The 26,913-nt window shown below is 34.5% G+C and overlaps 1 protein-coding gene across 1 annotated transcript; it reads left to right on the top strand.

The window, feature by feature from the left end:
• The first annotated feature begins 5,543 nt into the window (after positions 1–5,543).
• Positions 5,544–17,221, top strand: LOC107925045 (phospholipase A I). Its single transcript, XM_041079469.1, has 19 exons — positions 5,544–6,213; positions 6,360–6,507; positions 6,635–6,713; positions 6,804–6,957; positions 7,055–7,267; positions 7,366–7,611; positions 7,675–7,837; positions 7,927–8,187; positions 8,268–8,386; positions 8,649–8,810; positions 8,974–9,151; positions 9,242–9,378; positions 9,616–9,754; positions 9,924–10,130; positions 10,219–10,513; positions 15,863–16,045; positions 16,128–16,344; positions 16,426–16,515; positions 16,667–17,221. The coding sequence occupies exons 1-19, from the start codon at positions 5,722–5,724 to the stop codon at positions 17,132–17,134; spliced, it is 3,951 nt and encodes a 1,316-aa protein (XP_040935403.1). The 5' UTR covers positions 5,544–5,721; the 3' UTR covers positions 17,135–17,221.
• Positions 17,222–26,913: the final 9,692 nt, after the last annotated feature.

The following is a 26,913-nucleotide window of genomic DNA, read 5'->3' as shown; positions in this document are numbered from 1 at the left end:
TCTTTCTTTTTTTTATAGTTTTATGTATGGTATTAATAGTTAACCACTTAATTTCATGAGCTGCATTCACTTTCGTGGACTGTGAATGATTTACAGATAAAGTCTTTAGCTTTTTTCTTAATTGGAATATTTAGCTGCCAGTCCAAATGGGTTCATAAAGGAGAGATCCACCATCAATATAGCTAAAAACATATACAAAAAAAAAAAAAAGCTTTATAGTACTTTTGTTTTTTTGCTTGTATTAAATGGATTAAATTGAAATTTTAACTTCTAAGAGGAATCGAAATACAAAATTTTCATTTAATAAAGAGACCAAAAGGAGCTAAAAAGTAAAGACTATCTTTTGACTAATGATGCTTTTAAACTCACTTATAAACGACCAGACATCACATTACTGATTTCATATTTATCTCTCTTTAATACATGCAATAATACTACATAAGGTAACATGGAATATTTTATCCTCAAATCCTTTCACTTTGACCAGACCTGCCATTTGGAGGATAAGGATGGTTTTACGTTTGTTGAACTTGTATCTAAGTTTTTTTAGTAAAAGTATTATGAAGGAACTTGGATTTGGTATTGTATTGCATTTTATCATTCTTTTTAAAAAATTATGTAAATTAATTATTATACGTTTGATTAAAGATCAAATTGGTCCTTTTGACAAAAATTTTATCTATTTTTACTTTTAAAAATTGGTCGCACGTGGTATACCATGTGTTATTGTTTGATTATTTCATTACACTAATTTTTAACCGTATAATTGGATAAATTTTTAATAGAAATGAACAATTTGTACTTTGATCATATGTATAGGGACTAATTTGATCATTTTTTAGTAGGAGTAAAATGCAATTTGACTCTTAATATAATGACCTCCATGGTATTTTTACCCGTTTTTGGAATATAAGTTTCGTGTTTAGATAACTTAGGTTTAAATTTTAGGGTTTTTCTTAATAAAATCATTATGAGTTTGGATGTAAAAGTTATGGAGGCACTTACACTATGAGTCCAACTGCATTTTATCTTATTTACTAAAAAAATGATCAAATTAATCTGAGTACATTAAATTAAAGAGTAAACTAGTCATTTCTATTAAAAATATCATATATTTTTATTGTTAAAATTGGGGAGACTAACAAAATAATCAAATAACTACATGTAGCGTGCTACGTCTATCTCATTTTGATATGTAAAGATCGATTTTAACAATAAAAACAGATTCAAATTTTAACAAAAAAATCAAATTATTTTTTAATTTAATATATAATGACTAAATTAGTATTTTTAAATAGAAGAATAAAATATAATTTCACTTCTAATATAATATTTTCCATTATGATGCCTAGGAATGCGGGAAAGGGTGAACCTTTTAGCCTTAGCATTGCTGTTACAGTGTCATTGGTTCATTGCACCTAATTGATGGGAAGTTTATTATTGTGATTATACCACACACCGATCTCGCCATGTTTCTCATTCCATAAACAAAAGGGAAAGGAGTTCATATGTTTCGTTCAATTTGGAACTTTAAAGACAGCGCCCACCTGTTTCAGGGCCAATAAAATCGCTACCAAGCAACTTCACTTTCTCTTAAATGCTAGTAGTAGGTGAACATTTATGGCATCGGCATTGGGCAAACTGGCCGAGATTTATTGGCCATAACACAACGATTTTGCTTCACTAAATGATGCAAGTCATCCATCATGTGTATGTGTATTCTTTGTATGAATAATTTATTCTATGCACAGGTATTTCACAAGTGCTGTTATGCAGCAGCCTGTTTTAGTATTATGTTTTGGGTAATTAAAATTTTAATAGGTTTAATGATTTTTTTTTTAAAAAAAGAGTATCTAACTAAAATTTTCAAAAATTTAAAAGCTTAAAAACTTTTGGAGAGCTTAAGTGGAATGTTCAAAAATTTCAAATGATCTGATGAAAACATTCAGATCCATTAATATTGTTTTGGATAAACTATACCTACGGTCATTAAATTATTAAAAAGTTTATATTTTTATCATTCAACTTTAAAAAAGTTACAAATTAGTGATTGAATTATTTGAAAGTTTTCGTCATTTAAGTCACTGTGTTTTTTTTTTTAAATCCGGCTAGCGAGTTCTAAGTGAGAATTCGACGACCGGTACGGTAGATCAATACCGATAAATGAGTAGAATGATATACCTTAAATGAGGCTCGACTCTAGAATTGTTTGAGAGTGTAGCCGCCTAGGGCCCAAGGCTGAAAGGGGCCTAAACTTTTTTTTTCAGCTATTAATGCGGAAAAATATAGCAGACTAAAATAAATTAATTAAATGCTCAAGTCTTTCAATTTTTTACCATAAATGCTTCATCTCTTAGGGTTTCAGAAACTTTTTAGCTTTTATTATATTATATTTTATAATTTTTTTAAAAGCAACCTAATTTATTATTTTTCTTAGGGCCCAAAAATGTCAATAACAGACCTACTTTAAATCCAAGTTAATTTGGCAGAATATGTTGAAGATTAAATAATAAAGTTATTTAGATTTTTGTTCGTAGAGTTGTTTCATAAAAAAATAAATTGTAGAATAGTAAGAAAATGAGAGCTTTTGGTTAGTTCAAGTAGTACAAACAAATTAAGTCATACAATAATAATTTAACAATTTAGTGATTTAAATGAAAACTTTCAAATAATATAATGACTATTTTTAAATTTTTAAAATTAAATTACTAAAATATAAATTTAATATTAATTTAGTTGTAATTTATCCATTCCTTTTCTGAAATGATGCGGGTAGATGTTGGCAATAATTTGGCACAGAATCCGGCACAAAAATGTGACAATTACAAGTCTACCTATCAATGAATGCCATTGTAAAATTCAACAGCCAACTGTTAACTTCCAGCTGGTCTGTTCCAGCCACTAAATCATAGCAAATATGTACATTGTTTCTTGACCAAGAGTGGAGCTTCACACTTCCTGTTTTTTGCAGTGTCTAAAGCTCAGTCCAACTAGCTTAAAACATGTGACATTAAACCTTTTTTTTAATGTAAAATTTAATTCGAATATTTTAAGGGTAAACTAAAAAAAATGGGCACTCTTAAGTTATTTAACTTTAAAAATTATAAAATAATTATTTGATTTATATTTTTATTTTTTAAGTTTTAAAATTATTAAATACTTAACAGTTGGTTGATGTGACTGTTAAAATAATAATTTTTTTTAATATTTATTTTTAATACACATCATTTTCATCATTTTTAAATTTTTTAAAATTGGGTGACCTAATAAGAAAATTTTTAATAGTCAGATGATCATTTATTCAGTTTACCCATATTTTAATATAAAAAGTAAAATTTGAATCATGCTTAACTTTGTATATTTTAAAGTCATAAATTTAGCTGTAAAAGTACAATAGAGATCTTTGTATTAGGAGTTAAATTGTATTTTATGTACTTACCTAAAAAATAAGCAAATTAATATTTGTTGGATTAAAGAGCAAACTGATTATTTCTGTTAAAAATATTGTCCATTTCTGTTATTAAAAACTAGCATAGCTAACAAAATAACTAAAAAGTTACATGTGGCGTACCACGTGTACCTTATATTGATATACAATTACAAATTTTTAACAGTAAAAATGAATGAAAATTTTAACAGGACCAATATGCTCATTGATCTAACGTACAATGACTAATTTGCTTATTTTTTGAGTAGATAGAGTAAAATGCAATCTAACTCTTACTATAAGGACCTCCATGGTACTTTACCTTAATTTAGCCTTTTATGTTTACATTCTTTTGAATTTGGCTCTTATTCTTTTCTTGAGTTAAATTTGTTATTAACTTTTTAAAAAGGATTAAATTTAACAATCAACCTTTTAAAAAGAGTTGAATTTATTTTTTGTAATGAAAATAATGATTAAAGCTTTAAAATTTTAAATATGGTAGCGCCTACATAGTAATTCACATGTATTTCATGCTTATCTTTTTTTAATTTTTATGTTTTTTTATAATATTTTTTGAATTTTGAATTTTTAAATATTTTTATAACTTTTAAATTATTTATTGACGTAACATGTAAGAAAAATAATATTATATTAGTATGAAGTGCATGTGAATTGCAACATGAATTTGCACTCCAATATCATTAAAAATTAATATTTTAATCAATATTTCTATTTGAAAAACGATTTAATTCTTTTTGAAAGGTTGATAACAAAATTTAGCTAGAAAAGGATCAAATTAACGTTGCCCATTTTTAAGAGAAATTATTTTATGAAACCATGCTTACCACATCATCCTTGGTCCCTACCAATTAAAAATAAACACATTATATTTTTTCAACATCTTATGTACAGTTGACAACAAGAAATAATGAATGATGTGAAAAATATAATATATTTGTTTTTAATTACTGGTAACCATAAATAATATGATAAATCCATTTTTAAAGCAGGTGTGAGCCTCTAAAGTATAGGGCTTTTTTTTTTCTAGCTGGCCATATCTAAAATTCTTGCCCCACTAGTTCATGTTATGGTTGGTTTGGAGACACTATTTTGGGCCTTTGGCATGTCAATACTATTTTATTTTCACTCTCTTTTGAACTCGAAAATTCAATTTTACTATAATTTGAATTCATTTAAAATAAATTCAAATTAATTATATTTTAAATGCACTCAAATTTAAATGATTCAAACTTAAAATTATCTTAAATGAAGTAAGCTCAAAGTGATTAAAACTAGAAGTGATTCAAAACTTATAATAATCAAACCAAAAAATCTAAACATTAAACCCGAAATAATGGAATTGGCTTCAACTAAAATAAACCCTAAAATTTAAAAGTCGAATTGATCTTAATTTGTACCTTACAATTAGGGGTGAATATTCAATCGAGTCAAAAAAATTCGAGTTAGTCGAGTTGATAAATCCTATTTTAGCAACCAAACTCAATTTGAATTTTTTTTGAATTGAGTCGAGTCAAAAAATTTCGAGTCAAGTCAGAGTCGAGTTAACAAATCATATTATTTATACTCAATGTTGCGTTTATATTGATCGATTATTTAACTAGTAGACGAAGTACAAGAACTACATAAACAATACAATTGTTTTACCTTTTAACTTAATGAGTAAACATTTATCAAAACGACGTAATTTTGTCATTTCTTATTTAGATTTTTAGATAACTCGAATTGTGTAATTCATATTCGAGTTTAACCAAAAAACTTAGTTTTTTATTCGAATTGATTCGAATAACTTGATTAACTCAAATAACTCGAACTAGGTAATTCAAAATTTAAATTTTTTATTAAATTTTTCGAATTGAATCAGATTTTGTTTACATCTAATTATAATCACCATTGTCACTCACCATTGAAAAGAAAACTAAGCTTTGAAACGGGGTCGTTGCATCCAAATTCCAACGAACCAACCTAATTGAGCTGCGTTTCGAATTGTTCAACCAAGTAAAACGACGTCGTTCGGTATATCTCCCTTAACTATAATAACGACCCGGACAGCGGGAAATAAACAAAATGAAAAAAAAATGTCAGAGACAGAGTTCGTAGATTTCACATAATCATTATATGATAATCAGATTGTATTCCAGCTGCTATATGATAATGGGATTGAATCTCGATTAAATTTTTGAGGGAAGAAAATCAAATGTAAAATATAATAGTATTATCAACCGTTGAATCGTGATAAACAACCTTCTCCCGCGCATTTTAACCGTCGGGTCACTATGTCTTGGAGATTAGGATGGAAACGACCGTCGGAAATCTTCCGTTTATCGCTATATTACGGGTACGAAGAATCCGGGGAAGATCTTGACCGTACATCATCGCAATTGATAGGTTCATGTTCTTCCTCGTCGGCATCGTTAACTCCTCCACAAGATCAGCAAGAACCGGGGTTTAAGATTGATCTGGATTGGGTATCGGGAGATGACGTGGACCAGGTAGCGCTCCGGCTTCAATCTCAGTTAATGTTGGCGCTCCCTTCGTCACAGGATACGGTGGCGATTGAATTGAAAGAGACGGAAGAGAATGTGGTGGGGGTGGAGATGTATGTTGAGAAGAGGAGGGAACCGTTACGGGCGGTTACGGTGGTTAAGGCAACCGGGTCGAGTCAGCAGAGTGATGGAGTCGGAGTTTTGCTTCGGTTGTTACGGTCGAATTTGGATGATCATTGGAAAGGCATCACTTCGCTTAGCCTTTGCGGTTGCGGTTTAACGGTAAGGCTTAGCTTAACCTAATTTTTAACCAGTAACTGATTTTTTTTTTTAGTTAGAGAATGAAAATTTTCAAAATAAATGTTTTGAATTTCTGAACTGAGCTCAATGAAGAAACTTAGGCACTTGTAGTTTACATTTTGATACAGACACTGCCTGTTGAGTTAACTCAGTTGCCAATTCTTGAGAAATTATACCTTGATTACAACAAGCTATCACAGTTACCACCTGAGCTTGGTGATGTAAAAAACTTAAAAGTACTTAGGGCTGATTGCAACATGCTTGTTTCAGTGCCTGGTAAGAATGATCTTGTTTTTTACATCTAAATTTATGTACATATGTCGAGTGATTTTGAAGGTCAGATCATTGATGTTACTTCCCATTTGCCCATTGACTGCATTTTTTGTTGGTAATTTATGAGCAGTGGAACTGAAACAGTGTATTGGGTTGGTGGAATTATCATTAGAGCATAATAAACTTGTTCGGCTTCTTCTCGACTTCAGGTCACTTTATTGACAATGAAATCAATGTTTAAGCTTGAAAATGTATGGTACTTTTCTCCTGCCTAATGTTTTTCTCCAGTTGGATGGCAGGGCTACGATTGAGTTAGAAATTCTTAGATTGTTTGGTAATCCACTTGAATTCCTTCCTGAGATCTTGCCTTTACGCAAGCTAAGTCAGTTGTCCCTTGCAAATATCAGGATTGTGGCTGATGAAAATCTAAGATCGGTGACCGTGCAAATAGAGGTACAGGTCGACAGCTATTAGCTGTTTGTATGCTCATGCTCATGAGTTTACATGAGCATCTATGAATGAAATTGTTTTCACTTTGTTGATTTTACAGATGGAGAACAGTTCTTATTTTGGTACATCTAAACACAAGCTGAGTGCCTTACTCTCTCTAATATTCCGTTTTTCCTCTTGTCATCACCCGTTGATAGCGTCTGCACTGACGAAGATAATAATGCAAGACCAAGGGAACTGTGCACTTATTGGTAAAGATGAGAATGCATTGCGGCAGCTCATTAGCATGATAAGTAGTGACAACCGCCATGTGGTACACTGGATACACTTTCCTTTTTATGCAGTGACATCAGACATGTTGTTTTTTTAGTTCCCCTTCCTATCGTGCACTATTGTTCTGGTTTGTGTCAGGTCAGCCAAGCCTGCTCTGCTCTATCAACTCTTGCTGGAGATGTTTCTGTGGCCATGGAATTGATGAAATGTGACATCATGCAACCCATTGAGTTTGTTATGAAGTCTATTGCCCCAGAAGAACAGGTTTCTGTGCTACAAGTTGTGGGCACTTTGGCCTTTGGATCTGATATTGTAGCTCAGAAGATGCTATCAAGGGATGTTTTGAGATCATTAAAAATACTGTGCGCCCATAAAAATCCAGAGGTAACTTTCTGATTTTAAATTATTCTTATATTGAACTGTATTTAAACCCTTATATATAATTAGGTGCAAAGGCTTGCTTTGCTAGCTGTTGGAAATTTGGCCTTCTGTCTGGAGAATCGCCGCATTCTTGTCACCTCTGAAAGCTTGAGGGAACTTCTCATGCGGCTGACTTTTACATCTGAACCACGTGTGAATAAAGCTGCAGCTCGTGCTTTGGCAATTCTTGGTATATTTCTCCCATTTGATCCTTTTAACTTTCTTTAAGAACTTTTTGGAATTTGGATCATAGAGTCATCTGATAATGTTCTTTCATAGGAGAGAATGAGAACCTTCGACGTGCTATTAGAGGGAGACAGGTACCAAAACGAGGCCTACGCATACTCTCAATGGATGGAGGTGGCATGAAAGGTCTTGCAACTGTGCAAATGCTTAAAGAAATTGAGAAGGGAACTGGAAAGCGAATACATGAGTTATTTGACCTTGTATGCGGAACATCAACCGGTGGCATGCTCGCTGTTGCCCTTGGCATTAAGTTGATGACCTTGGATCAATGTGAAGAAATATACAAAAAACTTGGTCAGTATGCTGCACAAAGATTCTGTTTGACAAAACTTGTAGTCCAATTTGTTTATTCTTGCTCTATATTGGCTTTGTAGGAAAACTTGTTTTCACTGAACCTGTGCCAAAGGATGAAGCTGCAACATGGAGAGAAAAGTTTGATCAGCTTTATAAAAGTTCATCACAGAGTATCAGAGTTGCTGTACATGGATCTAAAGTATGGATTTCTCTTGTATGTAGATGAATTTGTGTTTCATTCTTCATTGCTTCTAAAATTGCTTTCTCTTGTTTTCCTTGAAAATGTGTCTATGAATTTGCATGAATTTCTCTTACTTTCCTTGAATGCATGTCTTGAATGCATGAAGAGGCATTGAACATCGTGAAAGCATAACTCGAACTAAGAAGAACCTTTTTGTGGTTCTAAAGGATATTTCCAGAGTTTTGCTTTCAACAAGACACAATAACATGTAGTGTTGCAGCACAGTGCAGATCAGTTTGAAAGGTTGCTAAAGGAAATGTGTGCTGATGAGGATGGTGACCTACTAATCGATTCTGCTGTAAGAAACATTCCAAAAGTTTTTGTTGTGTCGACATTGGTGAGCGTTATGCCAGCTCAGCCTTTTTTATTCCGCAATTATCAGGTTTGAGGTCAAGAGTTTCTTTTTCTATAATGTAATCTGAACTCTAATTGGATTTAAGTGTTACGTTGTTCATATAGATATATGTGGACTGTTTTATTATCCATTATGGTAATTTCTTTGCACCTCAATGAGTTTGTTTATAAATCTATTTCTTAATGTGCAGTACCCTGTTGGAACACCAGAGGTGCCTCTTGCAATACTTGAAGGTTCAGTAACCACTGTTCAAGGTGCTCAATTTGGCTACAAGCGAAATGCTTTTATTGGAAGTTGTAAACACCATGTATGGAAAGCTATAAGAGCATCTTCTGCTGCCCCATATTATCTTGATGACTTCTCAGATGGTATTTTTCTTCAGCTTGCTTAAATTAAGTCTTTCTTAAAGGATGTTTAAACTTCTTAACCTTTATTATATTTTATTTTACCTTATATAGATGTAAACCGCTGGCAAGATGGTGCTATAGTGGCAAATAATCCAACTTTATTTTCCATACGAGAAGCACAACTTTTATGGCCTGATACAAAAATTGACTGTTTAGTTTCAATTGGCAGTGGTTCTGTGCCTACGAAGGTAACTGCTTTGTTTTTGTGTAGTTGCAATCACCCTTTTATAAGGATATTCATGCAGAATAACAGGAAACTACATATATTCCAAAATACCGTTTTAAGCAGTTTTGATATTTTGACTGATTGGAGAATAAAAAATCAAGAGATTTAAATCTCTATCTACCTTTTCGTTACTGATCATATTGAGATTTAATATTCATCACTTCATTCCCTGCATTCATGTGCATCTCTTTGGTTCTAGGCACGAAAAGGAGGTTGGCGTTACCTGGATACTGGACAAGTGCTGATTGAGAGTTCATGCTCTGTGGAGCGAGCTGAGGAAGCATTTAGTGCAATGTTAACCATGCTCCCTGAGATCCAATACTTTCGGTTTAATCCAGGTACTTCTTGGTTCCTTGTGGCTATCGTAGATGAGAGTTTTATGTCCTTTTTACCTTGGCTGATGTCTCCATAACTAGCATCCAACCAGTTTTTATTTTGATATCCAAATTTAATCCTTGTGCAGTAGCTGCTTAGCAAAATAACTCAATTTATATGGTTGCCTTGCAGTTGATGAACGTTGTGACATGGAGCTAGATGAGACTGATCCAACAGTTTGGCTCAAGTTGGAAGCTTCTGTAAAGGACTACATCCAAAACAATACAGATGCCTTCAAGAATGCATGTGAAAGACTTCTTGTACCCTTTGCACATGATGAGAAGTGGACAGAAAAATTGAAATCTCAACATTTTGCTAGGGCTAAAACGTCAAATGTAGGTATTTGACCCTCGTTTTTGATAGTTTTCATAAGTTATAACTTTCAGGATGCTCTGCTGAACCTTTTATATTCTTTTCTCTTGTGTAGTACTAGATGAGAATACCCCTTCATTAGGTTGGAGGCGAAATGTACTACTTGTTGAAGCTTTGTCTAGTCCTGATTCAGGAAGAATAGTGCACCATGCTCGGGCACTCGAGTCATTTTGTGTACAAAATGGAATCAGATTAACTCTTTTGCATGACATATCTGGAGTTTCAAAGACAGTACCGACAACAACATTTCCGACACCATTTACCTCTCCTCTGCCCGCTGGAAGTTTCCCCTCAAACTCTCTTTCCTTCATTCCTGATGACCTGCAAAGGCTTGGCCAAATTGACATGATCTCACTATTAACATTAATGGAAGACAATTAATAATGGTTGCCATTAACATTAATGGGAGACAATAAATAATGACAACCACCAACTTTGGAAAAGTGGCAAGGGATAATTTTTTTTGGTCCTTGAGATAATGGGCTATTTATTGTTTGGTCATTGAACCTCAACTATAAATAGGCCTTCTCATTTCTCATTTCAATTCATCCCAACCAATCTTTCTCTCTTAGTTTTCTCTCTTCTCCCATTTGAGAATTCTTAAGGAATTCTATTTGTTTGTAATATTTTGGAGATAGTAAAGTTATCATCTGGTTTTAGTAGCCCGAGGACGTAGGTATAATTTACCGAACCTCATTAAAACTCTTGTGTTCTTTTTATCCTATTTTTCTTTCAATATTTGAGGGTATAATAGTAGTATTTAATTGTGCTATTAAATTACGTTAGAAGGAATATTCTGACTAAGGAAAGACTTGGTATTTAAGAGATCCTTGTGATCCACCTCTCTTCCCTGGGAATTGAACTTTGTGTGATTTTTTAGTACAATAATTTACACGCTTCCGACCCTATTGGAACTACAAGTGGTATCAAGAGCCGAAGGTTAATCGTAGTATGCTCTGTGGTTGCAGTTTAAACTGATCTTCCACATCAGAAAAGATTTCCTTAGGTATATTGAAAGATTATGGAGAAAACGGTCGGTGTAGGAGCTTCAACATCGTCCATGTGGACAAGACCGACAATTGCAAATGCAAGACTAGCCGTGGAGATCTTTGATGGCACGGGCCATTTTGGTATGTGGCAAAGTGAGGTTCTAGATGCCCTTTTTCAGCAGGGTCTAGACATTGCCATTGATGAAGAGAAACCAGATGATGTACAGGAGAAAGATTGGAAGGCGATCAATCGGTTGGCATGTGGCACAATTCGATCATGCCTTTCTCGAGAGCAGAGGTATGCTTTTTCAAAGGAGACTTCTGCAAATAAGTTGTGGGTGGCACTTGAAGAAAATTTTTTGAAGAAAAACAGTCAAAATAAGCTCCACTTAAAGAAAAGACTGTTTCGCTTCACATACGTCCCAAGTACCACAATGAATGATCACATCACCAAATTTAATCAGTTAGTCACTGATTTGCTGAATATGGATGAGACATTCAAAGATGAAGATTTGGCTTTGATGCTGTTGGGGTCACTTCCTAAGGAGTTTGAGTTCCTAGAAACTACTCTACTTCATGGCAGGAGTGATATATCTCTGAGCGAAGTCTGTGCGGCCTTATACAGTTATGAACAGAGAAAGAAGGACAAATAGAAAAACTCAATCAGAGATACAGAAGCTTTAGTAGTCCGAGGTCGTTCATACACTCGGAAGAAAACTCAAAAGGGGAGATCAAAGTTAAAGTCCAGACTTGGGAAAGATGAATGTGCTTTTTGTCATGAGAAAGGCCACTGGAAGAAAAATTGTCCAAATCTGAAGAATAAGGGAAAAGCTACTGTAGATGCTTGTGTTGCAAAGTATGATACCAGTGACTCTGAACTATCACTGGTTGCATCATTATCGTCGTTCCATTCAGATGAGTGGATATTGGATTCGGGTTGTACCTATCATATGTCCCCTAACCGGGAGTGGTTCTCTGATTTAGTAGAACTAAATGGAGGAGTTGTTTATATGGGCAATGACAATGCCTGTAAAACTGTTGGGATAGGTTCAATCCAATTAAAGAATCAAGATGGATCAACCAGAGTTCTGACTGATGTTCGGTACGTGCCCAGTTTGAAGAAAAATCTCATCTCATTGAGAGCATTGGAATCCAATGGTTCAGTTGTTACTATGAGAGATGGGATTTTGAAAGTGACATCTGACGCACTTGTGATATGGAAGGGCATCAGGAAAAATAACTTGTATTACTACCAATGTAGTACAATTATTGGAGCAGTCGCTACAGCTTCCGGTAACAAAGAATTGGACTCAATGCAGTTGTGGCATATGAAGTTGGGACATGCCAGCGAAAAATCCTTGCAAATCCTGGCAAAGCAAGGATTGTTGAAAGGTGCAAAGGCTTACAAATTAAAATTTTGCGAGCATTGTGTTCTGGGAAAGTAAAAGAGAGTGAAATTCGGTACTGCTATCCATAATACAAAAGGTATTTTGGAATATGTTCACTCAGATGTGTGGGGGCCTTCCAAGACACCTTCATTGGGAGGAAAACACTACTTTGTTACTTTTGTTGATGACTTTTCCAGAAGAGTTTGGGTGTATACCATGAGAACTAAGGGTGAAGTGCTTAGAGTTTTTCTTAAATGGAAAACTATGATCGAAAACCAGACTGGCAAGAAAATCAAGCGGCTTAGGACGGACAATGGAGGGGAATATAAAAGTGATCCGTTCTTCGATGTGTGCCAAGAGTATGGTATTGTTCGACACTTCACAGTTAGGGATACACCATAGCAGAATGGATTGGCAGAGCGTATGAATCGAACATTGCTGGAGAAAGTTCGATGTATGTTGTCCAATGCTGGGTTGGGCAAGCAATTTTGGGCTGAGGCTGTGACATACGCTGGCCATCTTGTTAATCGTTTGCCATCATCTGCATTAGAAAGAAAAACTCCTATGGAGGTATGGTCTGGAAAACCGGCTACAGATTATGATTCCTTACATGTGTTTGGAACCACTGCATATTACCATGTGAAGGAGTCAAAGTTAGATCCGAGGGCAAAGAAAGCTCTCTTTATGGGAATCACTTCTGGAGTGAAGGGATTTCGTCTTTGGTGCTTAAGCACAAAGAAAATGATCTGTAGCAGAGATGTTACCTTTGATGAATCTGCCACATTGAAAAAGGTAGCAGATAAAGATATTCAGACGAGCAATACTCCACAGCAGGTGGAGTGTACTCCAAAACAGGTGGAGTTTGAGCAGATGGGGATTTGCCCAGTTAATAAGTCTAATTCTCCAGCCACAATGGAGGAATTAGAGGTTGAAGAGGTTCTGACCCAAGAACCACTAAGTACACCAGAACCAGTTGCAAGGCCACGGAGAGAAATTCGTAAACCTGCTCGATTTACTGATATGGTGGCCTATGCCCTTCCCGTTGTTGATGATATTCCTATCACTTATCAAGAAGCAATGCAAAGCTTAGAAAGTGATAAATGGAAAAGCGCCATGGATGAAGAAATGCAGTCTCTCCGGAAGAACAATACTTGGGAGTTGGCGCAATTACCGAAAGGTAAAAGGGCAATCGGATGCAAGTGGGTATTCGCAAAGAAAGATGGATCTCCTAGCAAGAAGGATATTCGCTACAAGGCAAGATTGGTAGCTAAAGGCTACGCTCAGAAGGAGGGAATTGACTACAATGATGTATTTTCCCCTGTTGTGAAGCATTCCTCCATTAGAATTTTGTTGGCCTTGGTAGCACAGTTGAATTTGGAGCTAGCTCAACTTGATGTTAAGACGGCTTTCTTGCATGGTGAGTTAGAAGAGGAGATCTATATGACTCAGCCCGAAGGATACACAGATGCTGGTGGTAGAAATTGGGTTTGTAAGCTTAACAAATCGCTATATAGATTGAAGCAATCCCCGAGGCAGTGGTACAAGCGACTTGATAGCTTTATGAGAAGGCAGAAGTACACAAGAAGCAAATATGACAATTGTGTGTATTTGCAGAAGCTGCATGACGGATCTTTCATTTATCTACTCTTGTATGTTGATGATATGTTAATCGCTTCGAAGAGCTAAAAAGAGTTAGATAAGCTGAAGGCTCAGTTGAATCAAGAGTTCGAGATGAAAGATCTAGGTGAGGCCAAGAAGATTCTCGGCATGGAGATAAGTAGAGATAGACAGAGAGGCAAGCTTTGTTTGAATCAGAAGCAATATCTGAAAAAGGTATTACAATGTTTTGGTGTAAATGAAAACACAAAACATGTAAGTACCCCACTTGTTTCTCATTTGAAACTTAGTGCTTAATTATCTCCGAAAACTGAAGAAGAAAGAGAATATATGGCAAAAGTCCCATATGCTAATGCAGTTGGGAGTTTGATGTATGCGATGGTGTGTACGCGGCCTGACATTTCACAAGTTGTTGGAGTTGTGAGCAGGTATATGCATGATCCTGGAAAAGGACATTGGCAAGCTGTGAAATGGATTCTACGGTATCTTCGAAAAACCGTAGATGTTGGTTTAATTTTTGAACAGGATGAAGCACTTGGTCAGTTTGTAGTTGGATATGTTGATTCCGACTTTGCTGGTGATTTAGATAAATGTCGTTCAACTACGGGGTATCTGTTTACTCTTGCGAAAGCCCCAGTGAGTTGGAAGTCTACCTTACAGTCTACAGTAGCTGTGTCTACTACAGAGGCAGAATATATGGCAGTTACAGAAGCTGTTAAGGAGGCTATTTGGCTTAATGGATTGTTGAAAGACTTAGGAGTTGTTCAAAGTCACATAAGTTTATATTGTGACAGTCAGAGCGCTATTCATTTAGCAAAAAATCAAGTCTATCATTCAAGAACCAAGCATATCGGCGTAAGATATCACTTTGTGCGGGAAGTCTTTGAAAAAGGAAAAATTCTACTTCAGAAGATTCCGACAGCAGATAATCCCGCAGATATGATGACCAAGGTGGTAACAACAATCAAGTTTAATCATTGTTTGAACTTGATTAACATCTTGAGAATTTGAGCACCTTCAGGTGTATGGTGCTCGAGAGCGCATTTGTAGGCACTACAAAAGATAGCTTTATCGAATTTGGGGAGTTGAAGGAAGTGTGTGAAGATGCGATTATCCTAATCAAATCTTCAAGGTGGAGATTGTTAACATTAATGGAAGACAATTAATAATGGTTGCCATTAACATTAATGGGAGACAATCAATAATGACAACCACCAACTTTGGAAAAGTGGCAAGGGATAATTTTTTTTTGGTCCTTGAGATAATGGGCTATTTATTGTTTGGTCCTTGAACCTCAACTATAAATAGGCCTTCTCATTTCTCATTTCAATTCATCCCAACCAATCTTTCTCTCTTAGTTTTCTCTCTTCTCCCATTTGAGAATTCTTAAGGAATTCTATTTGTTTGTAATATTTTGGAGATAGTAAAGTTATCATCTGGTTTTAGTAGCCCGAGGACGTAGGTATAATTTACCAAACCTCGTTAAAACTCTTGTGTTCTTTTTGTCCTATTTTTCTTTCAATATTTGAGGGTATAATAGTAGTATTTAATTGTGCTATTAAATTACATTAGAAGGAATATTCTGACTAAGGAAAGACTTGGTATTTAAGAGATCATTGTGATCCACCTCTCTTCCCTGGGAATTGAACTTTGTGTGATTTTTTAGTACAATAATTTACACGCTTCCGACCCTATTGGAACTACACTCACCTTTTAGCTTAGATGGATTACTATCTGGAAAGAAGACAACATCTCAGCCAAAGTCTCCTACTGGACGCAGGGAACTATCTTTACCTGTACAGTCATTACATGAAAAGTTACAGAATCTACCACAAGTTGGCATTATACATTTAGCCCTTCAAAATGACTCAGTTGGCTCAATATTAAGGTACAAAATCCTTGCTTTTCGAGGCATTACTTTTATCGTAGCTTTGCCCCAATCCTTAAATGCTAACGCTTATTTTCTCTAGTTGGCAAAACGAGGTTTTTATTGTAGCTGAACCTGGAGAACTGGCTGATAGGTTTCTACAAAGTGTCAAGGTTAGCATGTTGTCAATGATGCGGAGCCAGGACCGTAAGGGTGCATCACCTTTTGCACAAGTAATAACTATTGCTAATTTGATTCGTTGTAGACCATACTTCCAAGTCGGAAACATTGGCCATAGATATATTGGACGCCAAACCCAAGTGTGCATGCTTTTCAAATGATTTCATTCTTTTAAAATTGTTAGTCTAATGTTATCAAAACTAATGAACTTTTTCTTGAAGGTTACGGAAGATGATCAAGAGATCGGGGCATACATGTTCCGCCGCACGGTCCATTCTTTGTACATTACACCTGATGATGTTCGTTGGATGGTAAGCATATTACTCTCATTTGATTTTTTTCCCATCAATGCTCAGTATACCTGATGCTGTAATCCAATGATTCGTGTTCTCCATAGATCATGAACTGCGGTGCCCCGAATTTAGCATTTAATGTGTCTGATACTTTGTTGAACAATGCTAGGTTGGAGCTTGGAGGGACAGGATCATAATCTTCACTGGAACTTATGGCCCCTCTGCAAATTTAATTAAAGCCTTCCTAGACTCTGGTGCTAAAGCTGTTTTATGCCCCACAGCTGAGCCTCAGGATGTGTTGATCAATGACTTAGGAGAGTACAACGTTTTGGGAAAGGGAAGGTTCGAGATCGGTGAGGAAGATCCAGAAGACGAAGACTCCGAAACCGAAACTGAAACTGAATCCGAACTAGAAACTATCAGTCCGTCAAGCGACTGGGATGATCATGACATGGAGAAGAACACAGACCATGGTACCAGCTTTTGGGATAAAGAAGAAGAGGAACTATCAAGGTTTGTCTGTAAATTATATGACTCAATATTTCGTGAAGGTGCAACAGTGGATGTTGCCCTAAAAAATTCTCTTGCTTGCCATAGGAAGCTGAGGTATACATGTCATCTTCCCTATCTTAAATAGCTAGTAAAATATATTAAGTGCATGAATAAGAGGCAACATTCATTTTTGTAGCTTTATAAGTAAATATTTGTTTCCAATCATTCATTTTTTAGCTTTATAAGTAAATATATGGGAATTTAAAATTTTATAATAGTTTTTATATTATGGAACAAAAAGTGCTTTTTCCCATCTTTCAAGCTCAGTACATCATAATTTGTTTCATGATCCGATCTGTCAAGTCATGTGTCAGATCTCGGGATTATCCTTTTTATTTGAACTTAGAATGCACTCCTTTCTATATGAGGTTGTGAGTTCAATTACATAGATTAATGCACTCCTTTCTGTACGAGGTTGTGAGTTCAATTACATAGATTACTAACATTCAATTTGAAAGGTGAGGTAGAGACAGTTTAGGTAAGCTTTTGCATTTTTCTTTTTTATATAATGTAGGTCTTACTACTGCCTATAATCTTCAAAACCCTTTACATACAAAAATAATAGGTACTTAAGTCAATAATGCTTAAATTGAATTGGATTGAATTGATTAGGAGAATGACATTAAATCAGTTAAAATATCAATCAAAAGAATGACATTGAATCAACAAATTGGCGGCTAGACCTGTTCAATCAGTGGTTCGATTCTAAAACATTTTTTTAAACACACTCAGACCCCTCCTTATTGTTGCAAGAACAACTATACCAACTAAATTAAAACTCAACCGATAGCTTTTGCTTTTTAAAATCAAATTTGGTCTTTGTTTCGGTGTTTCTATTAGACTATAAAACCCCTTTACCCAAGCAAGGAATACTACATTTCTAGACAAATACTTTATTCTAGAACCAAATTTATTATTCAAGTTCTTTTCATCTTTTATACCTTTTTAAAGTCATTTTAGATTTTATAGACAATTTCTAGGTTTTCTTTATAGTTTTATTGCATTCAGGATTCATTCAGGACTCTTTTGGATAAATAAGAACAAGACAAAGGAAATAGAGCTAGTGTCGCTATATCATAGGGCTAGTATTGCGACACTAGATTCTCTAATGCTCATGTTGCCACATCTTATGGCTACTGTCACGACCCTAAGTCCTCTTTCCATGAAGACTAAAATTACTAGTAAATACCGTCTTTCTATTATTTAGCCAAATAATTCGAGTGATTGGTCAAAAACTAAAATTAACTAAATTAATTATTAACAAACATGACAAAGAACAAAATAGGAAAATAACCAATTAACATAATAGGAAAATTAACTAAATTAACCCTTCTCCATTAAAAAATATTTATCTTTCAGTACAGGATTCATATAATATTTTTGTTTGTTTCTCTTTAAAATGGACTTATTAAACTTTTAAACATATAAATTTCATCTCCTGACTATATATATATTTTTTAATTTTAATAATTATTCAAAGTCAGAATAGGGAAAGCTGAAACCAATTTGTCCTTATCTCACTTAGATTTATTTAGCTTATGATCTATAATTCTATTGCTTACAACTTTTTATTATTATACAAAACTAGACTATTAAATTTAATTTCATATTGGTTCAACCTCTAACTCAATTTCTACAATTGTTGGTTAATTTTCAAAGTTGAGCTATTGTTACGATCTAAAAACTGTTTTAGTGTTTTTCAAAAAAAGGAAAAATAAAAAAGTATTGTTTTAGTGAAAATATTTACTTTTCCATGATTCTTTGCATTAATTTTCAATTGGATGTATAGAGTTATTATACTTTTGATTATTATTCAATTTAGTCATATAAATTCATATGTTAGAAGCATATTCATTTTCTTTACCTTAACGATTCTCATGATACAAATCATCCATCTTTTTTTCCATAAAAACGTAATATCTTTATATATCATTCATTCTAAAAGTACTTCCTAATTCTACTATTTTGATTAAATTAACATATATCATACATTTCTATCACAACATATTTAACTCAATTCTTTGAAATACAAATTAATATGAAAACTTAAATCTTTTATCAATAATTTCCTCCCATTTGCTTCTCTTCCCTTTTCTTCTTCAACTTTATGACTATCAATCTATCCTCGTCTTTTCTTCTAATTTTCTTCACTTCTATCTATACTTTTAAATTGATGAACATACTTTAGAGTCTCTACTTCATTTTTTTTCCTTTGGTGCCTATGAAAATTTTTAAAAAAATTGGAAGAAATAGTAGTATTACATGATAATGGACTAAATTGTAAGAAAAGTAAGGTATTCTTTGGCGGTGATGTTTGGATAAAGAAGCATGAAGAAAATCCGTCATTTTTCTATAAAAACATCTTTATTAATTAAATAATAAAATAATAAAATATTCTAACCAATCATATTTTGACACTATTTTCACTAATTATTATCGTTATTTTTATCTTCATTGAGAAATAATCATATTTCTCTTATAATTTTTGTCTTGACCTATGATTTTTGAATATTTACACTAAAATCATAACACTTTTCACATTTTTATAATTTAGTTCCTACCCTAAATGACTCCGCCATGTCATATTTCTTGATTCAACTCACTTTGGTCTCCAACAACCTTCAATTTTATAGATCTTATATCTTATTCCACTAAAAATCTATCACACATTATTTACAACCAACAATGTTTTTGGATGTTACATAGACTTCTCTCCATAAAATCACAATCCATTGTGTTTTTTTCTTAATAGACACATTCATGTTGAACAATGACATACAACCATGAAGATTTTCCTCACAAGGTTTCATTGTGTGTTAAATCTGAGTAGCACAATCTATAAAATTTACATGCTTACAGACCAAATCTCAAATATTACAATTTAGTTCTATGTTTGACACTATTGTCTCTCCCATGTATTTGAACACGATTATAACAATATGATCATCCAAATATATGTAAACCTTAAAAAAGATTATGCATACTTATATTTAAACACATACTTGTATTTGACACTTAGAGATAAACTACTTAAACAATTACACACATAAAAGAACTCAATTATCTTCACAAACAACATGCTAACATAGTTTGAGCAACTTATAGCTTGAAAACCAAGTACCAGTTTCAGTTGGTTTTCAGTTCTGAAATTTCTTCAAGTTTCAAGATTGTTAATGTAACATTCCGAAATAGGGCCTAAACGGAACAGTGGTTGTGAAACCACAAATTTGAGGTAGAAAAAAATTTATTTTATTATTATTTTGAGGTTCATGGTATGATTACATGATTGTGCGAAAATTTCGTGATAAAATTCTATGCATAAAGTGCTTAAGTTGAGGTTAGGGACTAAATCGAATAATTTGCAAAACTTGCATTCTAGAAGTTTTTAGTATGAAATTATTTTGGAATATTAATTAGGAGATCTTAAATGGTAATTTGACCAATTTTAAGTTCATGGACAAAATTAGGACATGGAAGGAATTTTTGAAAGTTTAGTAAGGAGGGGTATTTTGGTCATTTGGTTATTAACATTAATAAAAAGATAAAAAGATGATAAAATTGTATCATCTTCTTCAAGTTACCAGCCGAACCTTACCTCTCTCCATAGCTGGGGTTTCTTCAACTTTCAAGCTTTATAGTAAGTGATTCCAAGCCCCGTTTTTAATGATCTTTACGTTTTTTAAGTCACGGTAGCTCGATAAAGCTTATGCTAGCAATAATTTAAGTTAGGAATCAAATTTGGAAAAATACCCATAGGTGAAATTTGTGTATTTTGATGTTTTATGATGGAATATGAGGCTTTAAATTATGTTAGACAACTTGTGCTACTTGGTTTTAAGTGAAAACAAGTAAAAAGGCTTAATCGGTAAAAATACCTAATAGTCATAAGTACATGTTAGTGTGTGAATTTGATGTTGTCATAGAAGGGAAAAATGATCAGTATGTCATAAAACATAAGAAAATAGGATGAAGTTTAATTTACGAGCCTTGGGGAAAAGTGCAAATATGTGAAAGTTTAGGGGCAAAAATATGATTTTTCCAAAGTTTGAGTAAAGGGTTGTTTTGATAAATGTTGATATTAAATAAGCTAAATTTGCTATTATAGATCAAGAAGAGCGAAATTCGGGAGTAGATCGGAGAAAAGAAAAAGTAAAGGACTAAATTGTAAACTTTAGTCACATTTTGTATCGAGGTAAGTTTACAGTAAATAAATGCAATATTCTTTTATTTTACATTATTATTGTCAATTTCCAGCATTTATATATTTATGTTATGAAAATATTTAAAGTCGAATTTAAGGTGAAGTGATAGAGGAAAAGTGTTAGAAAGCCCCGGTTGAACCCTAGGAATGTTAGGATATTAGGGTTGACAGGACAGAACAGAAATGAGCCATGTAAGTCCATATTAGAAATATGGCTTTGGAGACAGGATTGAGCCATGTAAGTCCATATTATATATGGCATTGGAGACAGGAATAATTCATGTAAGTCCATGTCAAAGACATGACATTGGCAGGGTATTGATAGACAGGAATGACCCTAGTATCCTTAGTATTCCGAGTGGTTCAACGGGTCAAAATACGAGTTAAATTACAGTGAATTAACAGCAAAGGAAAAGTAGATTATATTTATGAAAAAGGAAAGGTCAGGTAAGAAAGAAGGTAAGGGAATAAAGAAGAAGATAGAAATTGAGAAGTAAAGAAATTTATGATGTTAGATGATATTAGATGATATTATGCATAATTATCCATTATGTTGAATGTTGTGATTTATTTGCTTGTAAGCTTACTAAGCCTAGTGCTTAATCTCTTTATTTTCTTCTTCTTATAGTACTTATCTAGCCACTCGGGGATCGAAGGAAACGTCGGAGGCCGATCACACTATCAAAGAAATAACTCAGTATAATTAGACGTTTTGTTTTGTGTATGGCATGTATAGAAACTTAGCTACTTTTGGTATAATATGAACAATGAATGATGTGTAAATACTTGCTAGTGATTAGCTAATAAAAATGGCCGATGATATGCATGTTTATTAATATGTATGATTGAATGGTGATTATCACATGAAAATTATGAAAAATGTGAAAGTAACCTAAAAACAGATTCAAGTAACAGAAATGACGTAACTTTGAAAAATCACTAAAAATTGTAGAAACATAGTTTGAAGATGAATAATATATTAAATTAAATCTTATTATGTCTATTTTTTTATGGAATAAGAAAAACAGGTAAAGGTATTATATTATATGATATATCTGAGTTTTAGTGAAACAGGGTCAGAGCGATTTCTGGATCCCCTATTTCAACTTTGTAAATTCACCATAAATTGTAAAAAACTGATTAGAATGTTTAAATTATATGGTTATAATCCTTGTTGAGTCTAGTTTTAAGAGAAACAAACGGCTTAGTGATATGAATTTTGTACAGGAAGAAACATGGTTCGTAGCAAGAAGAGGTTAGTGCAGTCGAGTTTTGAAACAAGGGAAACTTTAACTAATAAACTTTACTAATTGGCCAAGTCAAAAATCTATGAAAAAAATTAGTGGATAGATATATGAGTCTAGTTTCAGGAAAAATTTACGGATCTTAATTTTGAGTTTTGGAACTCAAGATATGAATTTTTAGGCGACTACGACGCAGAATGGCAGCACATTCCGAAAAGCTTAAATAAACAATTTAAAACTATTTAAGTGATAGATTAAGTTTAGTAATGCCTCGTGCTCAATTCTGGAAACAGTCTCGGCTAAGGAGTGTTACATTTATTGGTATCAGAGCAGGTTTAGTCGGTTCTCGGAACAGTTAGTGTGAGAAAAAGTCTAGCTATACATGCCATACTTGTATTTTGATAGTGTGACGACTCCTGACAATTTTTTTTAATAAACATTTTGTTTTATAGTAATGGATCCCGGGCGAGCTGGTGATGATGATGTAGAAAGTAATGCGCCTGCTTCCACAGAAGGGGCAGCGCCATCTGAGAATAGGCCAGTAATAGTTGATCAGGGAGGAGTGACTCAAGAAGCTCTCTTCCGAGCTTTGAATGATTTGTTTGCCGAGTTCGTTCGTACGAATCCGGCAGTTAGACCTCCACCCCCTCATGATTCTCAGGCTACCCATGCAGCTCAAGCTTCCCCAGTCACAGGTACAGTGGTAAGAGAAAAGCCACCAGTTGATAGAATCAAGAAACAAGGGGCAGAAGAGTTCCGAGCAACAAAAGATGATGATGCAGAAAGAGCAGAATTTTGGTTAGAAAATACTATCAGAGTCTTTGACGAATTATCTTGTACACCCGAGGAGTGTATGAAATGTGTAGTATCACTTCTTAGAGACTCAGCCTACTACTGGTGGAAGACACTTATATCAGTTGTACCGAAAGAGAGGGTCACTTGGGATTTCTTTCAGGAAGAATTTCGTAAAAAGTACATCAGTCAGAGGTTTATTGACCAGAAAAGAAAAGAATTCCTGGAATTGAAACAAGGCAATATGACTGTGACCGATTATGAGCGTGAATTTGTCAGGCTCAGTAAATATGCTCAAGAATGTGTGTCCACAGAGGCTATCATGTGTAAAAGGTTTGAGGATGGGTTAAATGATGATATCCGACTGTCAGTGGGTGTCCTAGAAATAAAAGAGTTCGTTATATTAGTTGAGAGAGCCTGTAAGGCAGAGGAGCTATTAAAAAGAAAAGGCAAAGTTGAGACAGAGACACAAGATACAAAGAAGAGACAGATGAGCAGATCATTTCAGGCTACATCCAAGAGGCCCAAATAGTTTTCTACCAGATCTAGCTTTTCGGCAGGGCAATCTAGTCAGAATAGAGGTAGCAGATTTAAGGATCCGAAGGCTCAGACCACCTCGACTACGAGTGTAGGTAATGTTAGACAGGGTAGATCAGGGTGTCCACGGTGTAGTAGACTTCATTATGGTCCTTGTCGAGCAGGCGAAAATGTTTGCTATAAATGTGGTGCTCCAGATCATTTTGTACGAGAATGTCTAGAAGTGGCTAGCCGAGAGGTAACACAGAGTGCTAGATCCGAAAATGCTCCTACTAGAGGCAGATCACCGAGGCAACTAGGAGTAGGAGCAAGTAACAGAGGTACCTCTAGAGATTCGGCTGTGAAACCAGATGTTAGAGCCCCTGCAAGGACTTATGCTATTCGTGCACGCGAAGAGGCATCCTCCCCCGATGTGATTACGGGTACATTTTCTCTACATGATATTAATGTCATTGCTCTGATTGATCCGGGTTCGACTCATTCTTATGTTTGTATGAAATTGATGCTTAGTATAAGTATGCCTATAGAATCTACAAAATTTGTGATTAAAGTATCGAATCCATTAGGCAAGCATGTATTAGTAGATAAAGTATGTAGAAATTGTCCTTTAATGATTAGAGGCTACTGTTTTCCGGCCGATCTCATGCTATTGCCATTTGATGAGTTTGATGTGATTCTTGGTATGGATTGGTTGACTACTCATGATGTGATAGTGAATTGTGGAAAGAAATTCATTGAGTTGAAGTGTGAAAATGGTAAAATTCTTCGGGTTAATTCAGAAGAGTCAGATAGTTCATTTCCCATAATTTCTATTATGTCTGCTCAGAAATACTTGAGAAAAGGGTATGAAGCTTATCTTGCTTTTGTGTTGAACACTAAAGATCCAGAATTGAAAATTGAATCAGTGCCTGTGGTATGTAAGTTTCCCGATGTGTTTCCGGAAGAACTACCAGGTTTGCCTCCTATTAGAGAAGTTGAGTTTGGTATTGAGTTGATTCCAGGTACCACGCCCATTTCTATTGCTCCTTATAGAATGGCTCTATTGGAATTGAAAGAATTGAAAGCTCAGTTGCAGGAATTAACATATAAAGGCTTTGTAAGACCCAGTAGTTCACCATGGGGTGCACCAGTGCTATTTGTGAAAAAAAAAGACGGATCGATGAGATTGTGCATAGATTATCGGCAACTTAACAAGGTAACAGTAAAGAACAAGTATCCATTGCCTACAATTGATGATTTGTTTGATCAATTGAAGGGAGCTACTGTGTTTTCCAAGATAGATTTGAGATCCGGATACTATCAGTTGCGAGTTAAAGAGTCAGATGTCCTGAAGACTGCTTTCCGGACTAGGTATGGTCATTATGAGTTCCTTGTGATGCCATTTGGCTTGACTAATGCTCCTGCCATTTTCATGGACTTAATGAACCGAATTTTTAGACCATACTTAGATAAGTTTGTAGTTGTGTTCATTGATGATATTTTGATTTATTCTCATGATAAGACTGAGCATGCAGAGCATTTGAGAACAGTTTTACAAATTCTGAGAGATAATCAGTTGTATGCCAAGTTCAGCAAAAGTGAGTTCTGGTTACGAGAAGTTGGACTTCTTGGACATATTATCTCAGGTGAAGGTATTAAGGTTGATACGAGTAAGATTTCAGCCATTGTTGATTGGAAGCCTCCTAGAAATGTATCAAAAGTTAGAAGTTTTCTTGGTCTTGCCGGATATTATAGACGATTTGTGGAGGGATTTTCCATGATAGCTACCCCGTTGACGAGACTGCTACGGAAGGATGTTAAGTTTGAATGGACTGAGAAGTGCCAACAAAGTTTTGACAAGTTAAAGGCATTGTTGACGGAAGCTCCTATCTTAGTACAGCCGGAACCGGGTAAAGAATTTATGATTTACAGTGATGCATCCTTGAATGGGCTTGGTTGTGTACTCATGCAGGAAGGAAAGGTAATTGCTTATGCCTTTAGACAATTGAAGCCACATGAGAAAAATTATCCGACACATGATTTAGAGCTAGCTGCTATTGTATTTGCATTGAAGATTTGGAGACATTATTTGTATGGTGAAAGGTGCCGGATATTTACCGATCATAAAAGCTTGAAATACTTGATGACTCAAAAAGACTTGAATTTGAGGCAAAGAAGATGGTTGGAATTGCTTAAAGATTATGAGTTAGTGATTGATTATCACCCAGGTAAGGCAAATGTAGTTGCTGACGTTTTAAGCAGGAAACTTTTATTTACATTGCGAGCTTTGAATACCAATTTAGCCATGTCAGATGATGGTTCTATTTTAGCTAAATTTAGAGCTAAACCGGCATTTCTTGAAGAGATTTGTGAAGCTCAGAAAGATGATAATGAGTTACAAGCTAAAAGAGTTCAATGTGAGTCAAGCATAGAATCAGATTTCTGGATTGGTTCTGATGGTTGTTTGATGTTTAGAGACAGAATTTGTGTACCAAAGAATGATGAGCTTATTCGAAAGATTTTACAGGAAGCACATAGCGGTTCTTTATCTATTCATCCAGGCAGTACAAAAATGTATAATGATTTGAAGAAATTGTATTGGTGGGTAGGAATGAAAAGAGATATTTCAGAGTTTGTTTCTAGATGCTTGATTTGTCAACAGGTAAAGGCCGAACATCAGGTACTCTCAGGATTATTGCAACCTGTGCTAGTTCCGGAATGGAAATGGGACAGAGTTACTATGGATTTTGTGACAGGATTGCCGTTAACACTGAAAAAGAAAGATGCAGTATGGGTTGTGATTGATAAGCTAACTAAGTCGGCTCATTTTATCCCAATCCGTATGGATTATTCACTTGACAAGTTGGCCGAGTTATACATTTCAGAGATAGTTAGACTACATGGAGTGCCATTATCGATCATTTCAGACAGAGATCCAAGATTTACTTCACGGTTCTGGAAGAAGTTACAAGAGGCTTTAGGTACGAAGTTGAGTTTTAGTACGGCTTTTCACCCTCAGACCGATGGTCAGTCAGAGAGAGTTATTCAGGTACTTGAAGATATGCTTAGATGTTGTGTATTAGAATTTCAAGGTAGTTGGGAAAAATACTT

This window comes from Gossypium hirsutum, chromosome A10, assembly GCF_007990345.1.
Source record: "Gossypium hirsutum isolate 1008001.06 chromosome A10, Gossypium_hirsutum_v2.1, whole genome shotgun sequence".
NCBI classification, from domain to species: Eukaryota; Viridiplantae; Streptophyta; class Magnoliopsida; order Malvales; family Malvaceae; genus Gossypium; species Gossypium hirsutum.
This window is presented reverse-complemented; position numbering and strand designations above follow the sequence as displayed.

What these genes read in the sequence shown, in the direction of transcription:
- LOC107925045 (XM_041079469.1), top strand. Translation starts at nt 5,722, where the DNA reads ATGTCTTGGAGATTAGGATGGAAACGACCGTCGGAAATCTTCCGTTTA. An exon ending in CGGCTTCTTCTCGACTTCAG is followed by an intron (nt 6,714 to 6,803) that starts GTCACTTTATTG and finishes GTTGGATGGCAG; the next exon opens with GGCTACGATTGAGTTAGAAA. An exon ending in TTTTATTCCGCAATTATCAG is followed by an intron (nt 8,811 to 8,973) that starts GTTTGAGGTCAA and finishes CTTAATGTGCAG; the next exon opens with TACCCTGTTGGAACACCAGA.